Source organism: Pyxicephalus adspersus, chromosome 3 (genome assembly GCF_032062135.1).
Source record: "Pyxicephalus adspersus chromosome 3, UCB_Pads_2.0, whole genome shotgun sequence".
Taxonomy (NCBI): Eukaryota; Metazoa; Chordata; class Amphibia; order Anura; family Pyxicephalidae; genus Pyxicephalus; species Pyxicephalus adspersus.
In genome coordinates, this window is record NC_092860.1 from 43,081,806 (window position 1) to 43,090,241 (window position 8,436).

The 8,436-nt window shown below is 37.5% G+C and overlaps 1 protein-coding gene across 3 annotated transcripts; it reads left to right on the top strand.

Annotated features, from left to right (window-relative positions):
* The first annotated feature begins 697 nt into the window (after positions 1-697).
* Positions 698-8,430, top strand: HACD4 (3-hydroxyacyl-CoA dehydratase 4). 3 transcript variants are annotated; one of them, XM_072404369.1, is made up of 5 exons: positions 698-917; positions 3,466-3,569; positions 5,381-5,508; positions 6,322-6,434; positions 7,125-8,430. In XM_072404369.1, the coding sequence occupies exons 2-5, from the start codon at positions 3,473-3,475 to the stop codon at positions 7,237-7,239; spliced, it is 453 nt and encodes a 150-aa protein (XP_072260470.1). In that variant the 5' UTR covers positions 698-917; positions 3,466-3,472; the 3' UTR covers positions 7,240-8,430. The 3 variants fall into 3 exon arrangements, with proteins under 3 accessions (XP_072260470.1, XP_072260471.1, XP_072260473.1); XM_072404370.1 differs by lacking the exon at positions 698-917 and adding an exon at positions 924-1,258; XM_072404372.1 differs by lacking the exon at positions 698-917 and adding an exon at positions 1,271-1,385.
* The last annotated feature ends 6 nt before the right edge of the window (positions 8,431-8,436 follow it).

Consider the following 8,436-nt stretch of genomic DNA (forward strand, 5'->3'; position numbering starts at 1 on the left):
GAGTGTCTCCCCCTAGGCAGGATCTATGGCAAGAGGAAGGGGTAACCACACCGGTTTCTCAACCAAGATTCCTCCAGTAGTTTCTGGATCAATAAGTGATTCTCAGTGACCTCTTTCGCTATCTCTAAGGATGACATTCTTCCCACTGGTCAGCAATGTAAGTGGATTTCTTCCTACTGACCACCACACTAATGTACTGTGAGCTGTGGGTATAGTAATTATTTAGGATCCATAGGAATTTCAAGGGTTCCCTCATGGTAAAAAGGTTGAGAAAAGCTGGTCCAGTCCAATGCTTGTCCAATTCTTTGCTCTCTGCTTCTAGTATTCCTCTAATGGACAGCAGTATAAGTAGTAAGGTGTGCCTTATAGAGTCAGACAATGAATGTATATCATGAAAAGTGGCGGGTGTAAAGAGGTATTATATCTTCGGGGCAGGGTCCCCCCCTCCTGTCATTGTCTGTATTCATCTGTCATTTGCAACCCCTATGTAATGTACAGCACTGCGTAATATGTTGGCGCTATATAAATCCTTTTTAATAATAATAAAACAGAACCCTTATACCATGGGTTTATTTACAGTAGAGGCTGCTGTTTCTCTGTGTTTTCACAAACTAATCTAAAGCTGCCAAATCTTTGGAGAAGAGGAAAAGAAGGAGGGAGGGAGGAGGTGGTACAGATTGTAACAGCTGGGCGTCTCCTCCACCCTGTCTCCTTCATTGCACTGTACACATCTGCAGGGACTGTATTGCTGTATTTTGAACACTGACTACCTCCACCATTTGCCGCTGTGTCACCCAGCATGATGAGGACATCACCTGGGGTGTGAGGGCCACTGGGCCACCTGGCAGGATACAACAAGAGGGGAAGTGGACAAAGAAGTGAAGCCGGAATTACACAACTTTTGTCAGGAGCAGTCTGTAAGTCCTGCTTTCTGTCTGTACTAAACTACAACCCAGAGAGACAACACTTTTGCTGCTGGTCCTCGCAGAATTGCAAGCCAAGGCTTGGACTCCAGCTGGCGTGGCCTCCATAAATGAAGCTGATTACAGAACAATGCATTAAAGAGGGCCGACCACTGAGATATGATGGAAGCTGCCATTGCTGAACTCATTATAAAGAATGCTGATTGTCTGGATACAAAGCTGATTTCTTAGTGTCTGTAGTGTTAGTCACACATCTGGAACAAGCATGCAGATACCTGTGTGACAATTATCTGAACACCTGAGCTGTGCACTCATTCTGGGTCAGTGATCAGAAGGTAATAAAAGCAGACAATCAGAACACCAACCAGCCAGCTATGGCAGCTACATCTTCTGTCAATGACAGGTCCACTTTAAGAATACTATAGTTTGTAGCCTGGCAATACCAACACTCAGTGTAAGAAGGTAATGGCAGGGATATGTCGGGGGATATGTATACATGTTTTCACACAACATTAACTTAGAAAACAGGGAATCTGACATTTTTTTTAAACATTCCCTGGTGGAAATGAATTACTGTAAAAAAAACACATGGACTTGCAAGATTCCCACAAGGGAATGTCAAATTTCCTGTTTTATAAATATAGCCCATATTATTCACTCATTTATTTCCAAATAAATCCAGTAAGAACAAAGTATGATTCTTGAGTAAAAACATGTGAATCTTGGGTAAAAATATGTATATATTGCATATATATTTGAGTAGAGACGTCCTAGTGCATATTATTTATTTTCTACTATTGTGTAATGTAGGGAAAGGTCAGTCCTCCCACCCAACTGTAATGTTTTTCTCTGTTATCCAGGGCTCAGTTTGAGATTTTCCTTTATTTTCTATCCAGGTGACAATAATAGTTTCACCAATAGGATAAGAGGAAAAATCTCCAACAGAAATATGGACAAATAATGCTAAAACCACTTTATTTTTTTTGTTACTGTTGCAGACGTTTGCTTAGTTGATGTCTGGTGAAATAGTTGTCATTGTGGCAGGAAGTGAGGCGATATGACTCTACCAGAGCCCTGGATAGCAGTAAAATCATGACAAAAGTTCTAATCCTTCCCCAATTTATCTAACCAAGAAAAAGTGTTTTTGCTGGACATACACTGGGACTATTTTAATATTTTCACCAAGAAAATGAGAAAAGAAACAAGACTATTCTTGCAGTGGGGTTCCACCTTCCACCATTTTCATCTGAGTTAACTCTAAAAAGCAGTTTTTGCCCCCCAATCCTTTATTTGTGGGCATGCTCTGGGCATCTTCACTTTTAGTGGTTTTCAACCGCTGGTTCTGATGTGTATGTGGTGATGCCAGAGGCCTGCGACCAACAGACAGAGTGCCAATGAAAAGCAGCTTTGGGGGACCATTTGTACAAGAGGGGGAAGCCTGCAAGAGCAAGGGATAAGATAAAGAATAAAGGGAGCATAAATGCTGTTTATTGCTATAGTGTAGATGAAAACAAACATGCACATTTTTGCTAATTAGAGAGATTTGCCCTCAGTATCCCAGTGACAACAGTTTTACCAGACAGGGAGTGATGAAAAATCGAAAACAGTATAGAGTATAAAACAGTATAGAGGGAAGGCTAGAACCCCCCCCCCCCCCCATTACATTTTTATTATTAATATCCCTGTTGCAGAATCTTCCACACTTTATGTCTAGTAAATAATTGTCATCTAGACAAAAAGTGAGTGAAAATTCTGTAAAACCCCAACAAGTGTATAAACCCTTCCCCAGCTAAATTAATAGTAAGAAAGGAAATATTGTCAGAAGAAGCTGAAAGCAACAGAGGGCAGAGCAGACATGGCAACACTGGACAGTGTAGTTTTGCTAGGTAAGTCTGTCATAATGGGTGAATATACTGTACATACCTGCAGGTTATTGCATACAGCTACTGTGACAAGGGCCGAGAAGGCCTTTTACTTACAATGTAACTCTGTTGTGGGGGTCTGTGGGAGGGGAGCTTTTTTGGAATTTGGACGTCCTGGTCAAGCACTACTACACACCTATCTGAACTGTTCCAGATTAGAGGCTTATAGTACTTTGGCAGTACAATATTGTGAGTCTCCATATTCTATGAGTACAGGATCACAGTAAGCAGTTAACTAGTTGAATATATAGCAGCGGGTTGGCTGTAAAAAGCCGCAGCAAAATTAAAAATAAATACTATTCAATAGGTTTGTGAAAAGCCTGCACTAGTTTAATAGCTTTAAAACTATTCAATACAATTGTTATAGCCAGGCCGGAATATTGTAACTCCTTTGTTCTGCTTTAATGTCTTGCCTTATATATTTAAGTCAATCATAAACATAGCTATAAACATGGTTATACTTGAAATGTCATAATAGTTTAGGATAAGAAAAAAGTTCATGACCTTTGCTATGGAACAACTATTATTTGAACAAGCAATTGTTTGTACAGCATTATGCCATATCTAATAAAAGCCAAATGTGAGCAGCTGATTAGGTTTCACTATGTTCATCTTTGCAGATCCAAGATGAAGAACTATATTTCCTTTTATTATCTTTTACAATTCTGTGGCCATTCATGGATCTTTACCAATATGACAGCCAGGCTTCTTTTCTTTGGAAAAGGTAAGCAAAGCATTTCAAATGTATGAGTGATATCAATAATCAGATTTGGTGTTGCAACATTGGCCTATTACTGTTGAATTCCCTTGAATCCTCTTATTCACTAACAGTTATTCCTATTAACATACAATATGTATAATTTCTGCTGTTCATCTTCAATGATTTTTACTGTTAATCAGTGTTTATTGTTGAGTTCTTGTTTCACACATGTAACTAACTTTAGTGTGGAACCTGGAAAAGGGCTTTTTTGTTTTAAAAACATAGGTGGTTCAAAAAATAGACCATTTTTTAAACAGACTTTTAAAACAACCAACTATTGCAAGATTACCTAACAACAGTCTGACCAGCGAAGAATGATTGCTTGTAAGATTTGCTGCACTTTAAACTTTGCCTATTGTCCTTATTAAAGTTTACTTGGGAGGAATATGGGGGCTGCCATACAGATCTGCACCTGAAAATGTTAGTTACCTGGCTGGTATGCTGACCAGGAGAAAGCATGATATTAATATAAGACTAAGTCTAAACTTCTTATTTGCATTAGTTGTTTCAGATCAATGTATACAGTGCTTAGGTTTCTTTTTTATATCTAAGAATGAAAAATGGATTAGGAGAAGACCAAGGAACTCATGTGCACTGCTATAGAAAGATAATAAATAAAAAAGGGAGAAAAATGGCCTCCTCTAGGAGGAGGAGCCGCAGACCACCGGTTGGCGACCGCTGTACTAGGTCATATATAGACTGACTGTTTTCCTCCTTTGGAGCAAAAAATATAGTTTTTTACTTTTTAGTTCATTTGTGGGGGCACTAATTTCTGCACTATTACCACCAAAGTGCAGTTCTGAACTTGGTTGAAAGGGGAGTGGGGTCCACGGGCATACTTAAAAAACATGTTACTTGACATTTGTGCTAGGGAGCCCTCTATTAAATGGAGTAGTGCTATATAGTGGAGCTGACCCAAAAAGTAATATGATAAAAAGGCATAACTGGTTTTGTTCCTTTTATGTAAAATTGATTGGAAGCAACTACATCTAGGAGCATTAGCTAGATTTATTCTCCAGTATTTGCTCACTGTTTATTAGCATTTACCCTGAAAATGCATGATTTATGATGTAAATCTACAAATAGGTGGGGGTGGTGGAATGCAAAAAAAAACTCAAGTAGGGATTTCAAAATGTAGCTTTGCATAAGAGTAAAAGGTCTAAATTTGCAGTGGATAGCACTGAGCTGTCATGCATACTATAAATAATTTTGCAGTTATGCCTGTTGCACTGCATGACCTGTGTGCAATGTTGACAGCTCTATTTATTCTGTGTCTACAAATACCAGAGCATAGACATTTATATTCATTCTTAACTCTTACCTTGTTCTGATCTTTTGCAGACTTCTTGCTGCTGTTTGCTGGGTTTATGCTATACATGTCTATCTCCTTATTATTGCTCACCAATGCTCAAATCTTGTCCTTGCTAATAATTTGTAAGGGCAGATATCTGTCTTGTGCTGGTTACCGGTGGCTCATGCCTATACCCTGGATGACTTGGTACAGTAGCAGACAGTCTGCCTGCTGATTTTGTCCTCAGCCTCTTCTATGTTAACCTAAAAAAACTGACTAAACTGACAAATTCATACCTAGAAAAACCTTACCACTGGAGGTGTATGGGAAGTCTCCTCCTTAGCCTTCTACAAAGGTAAAACATAGAAGGGGTTGTAGATTCATTTTTACAATAGTTATACCATATATACATTTTAGATACAAAACTTGCTAAATATTATTCCTCTTTAATCATATCAGGAAACTTGTGTTTTTTTGTGTGCAGATTCATTTGCTGATACCTTTTATACAATTGGGCTGGTGATGCAGGTCTGCCAGTTACTATCCATCTTGGAACTTTTACATCTTTGGCTGTGCATAGAAAAAGAACCATTCCTACCAAAGTTTTTACAGGTAATGGGTACATATGGGCGATCATTTAATATTTGTATAATCTTGTATAAAACATGGATGGATCTATGCCATTGATTGCTCTATTCACATATTGGTATCGGTACCTGTTATTTCAAATTATCCACTGGAAGTTATGGAAACATGACGCTTCATTATTTTTATTTGCTGGATAAAACATCATAAAACTGCTTTAGTACAGATATGGGTCATAATACTGTTGTAGAGCAGAACAAATTAAAGGTGTTTGTATTTATACTGTTCGTTCAGTGGCTTATAAAATATTACTGCTATGTTTGTCTTTTTCTATTTCAGAAGAGTAGCATCACATAGGCTTTTACACATTTCTCTTCAATAAAGGAATTTCCTATTTAACCCTTAACTACCCATACATTTTAAAACCTGAAACTACCCAGCTGCATAAAATGCTGGACAGAACAACCATTCCTAACTTGAGTAGGTCGTTTACCATAGAGATTTAAAATAAAAGGAATTATTTACTGTCTGATCTTTGTAACAATTTTTATTCTTTCATAAGATGTGAAGAGGAAGAAACTTGAAAGCATTTCAAACCAAAGATTTCCTCCTGTTTTTCAAATGAAGAAGTATTCTTGAAACGTCAACACTTTCGGCACTTATAATGTTGCATGTCACAAAACGTTGTTAAATAGATTTAAAAAAAAATACTTACTGACCCAAAAGTCCATAAATGCTTGGTATATACCATTATCAACCGCTACAATGTGAAAGTAGTTTGTAAAGTCACATTACTAGCTGTGTATTGATGGTAAACATGCCATCTTTATTACTTTGCAGGTAACAGAGAGGCTGGTTATCTTGTTCTTGGTCATCACTAGCCAGGAAGAAGTGCAGAGCAAATGCATAGTATGTTTTCTCTTCTTTCTGTGGAATCTTTGGGATGTCATAAGGTAACAGTGGTTTGTATTATATAATTAAATTTACAGCTTTGATTGTGGAGGACTGTATTTTGATACTGTGATCACATTGCAGAAACCCAACTTTTTATTTATTAATTAAGACTAGTAATATATACCAAAAATACGTTTGTAATAATATTTGCCCTGTTGTGCAAATCCTGTATATGGATTACATATTCCAAAAACAAGATGGTGGTCACAGTCTATGAATCACTGCCTTATTATGAATCCTTTGTCACATTTTCCTACAGCATGGTGCTGCAATTTAAATGCCAAACATTTGCAGCACAAGTACTTTTTTACCATGCACAAGCCAAGAGCAACTACTTCAGAATGATCTAGGTCAATGCTGGGGTCACTCATGGCATCATTATAAATCAGTTATATTGAATCATTTTTGTCTTCTCAGCAAAGACATGAGGACAGCAACAACAATCAATGCAGGGTTCTCCCCAGGCACTTTTAGCTGGGCGCACGACCCGGCACTTTTCAGCAGCCACCCGGTTGTTTTTGGGTGGTTACCCAAGAGTTTGGTCACAATACAGGGGCTGCCACCCACCTAAAATTTCTTCCCACCCAGCTTAAAAAAAGGTCTGGGTTGAGCACTGCAATGCAATCATTTAAATTTGTTTTGGGTAATGGTATACAACTTGGTACTGAAAATCCTGCTGGTTATTACAGATACCCATACCATCTGCTATCATCTCTCGGAATAGATTATCCATTTCTTACTTGGATCAACCACACATTATGGATCCCAGTTTACCCTATGACCTTGTTGGCTGAAGGTAAATAAACGTATTTCACTAAATGAACAACAAATACAGAAGTGGTCTTAAAAATCACAACTGCAACTGTTTTGTCAAATTTCCCTAAACTAGGGGAATACAAATCACACACAGTGAGTTATCATACTGCAAGGGCATTTACACTTAGTGAATGTGCTGCAAATTCACTTTACAAAGAATATGTTCAAGGAAATTTAAAAACGTGATTTTTCCTTTTAAATGGCTAAAGTCAGTAGAGCTCCACTTTATTTATGCAAATAAAAATATTCCCTTGCAAAGTGATTATTCACTGCTAAGTATAGTCTATACTGCTTCAGTAAAACCCAAAGGTTTCAGTAATTTGAGTTAGTACCTGGAACAAGCATTTAGCTAGAAAATGTAAATTTAAAATAAAATAAGAATGCAGTTCAGGATTTCTATGTCTTTGCCAGCAATAATATTCTGTGCATTTTCTAAGTACCAGTCTCATGTAACATTCTTTTCTTAAGTATGCGATCTACAATGGGTGTATAAGAGATGGCAAACCTTCCATGTCATCATATGGAAAGCCCAGACAGAGTTTTCATGTTTGTTGCAGAGTTTCTATAGTCATTATCTTGTATTGCAATGATTTTTATCAGGTTTTATGAAGCAGAAAATTATGACAATATGGGGGAAGTTCACAATAGCAAATTAAACTTTTTCATAAATCAAATGAGATAAAAATATCTAAGAACTAGGCAAAATAAAAAATCCTAAAAGAATAAAGGGGAGAAGGAAAGAAGTAGGAGAAAGGATACTGAGGTATTACCATGGGGTTATAAGTACCTAGTGAAAGGTTGCCAAAAAGCATCAAATTTAGGAAGATTATTGTTATAGTATATGTAAACTTGTTGGTCCATTATCATATATCTTGAGTTTATTTTTGTTCAAATTATTTGTTAAATAAGAACAAAGCTTTTGTTGTACTTACTTTCTTTAATTAGCTGCCCCATTATGAGTATTGATAGATGTGTTGTCCCACACTCCCATCGTAGGGTCAGGGCAGTGGGCCGGTTGTGTCTCTGGACGCAACCCGCCCGCTCTCCCATCGCAGGTCCAAGTGGGCAGGTTCTGGCATCATGACGTCACTATTATTATTATTATTAATAAACAGGATTTATATAGCGCCAACATATTACGCAGCGCTGTACATTAAATAGGGATTGCAAATGACAGACTAATAC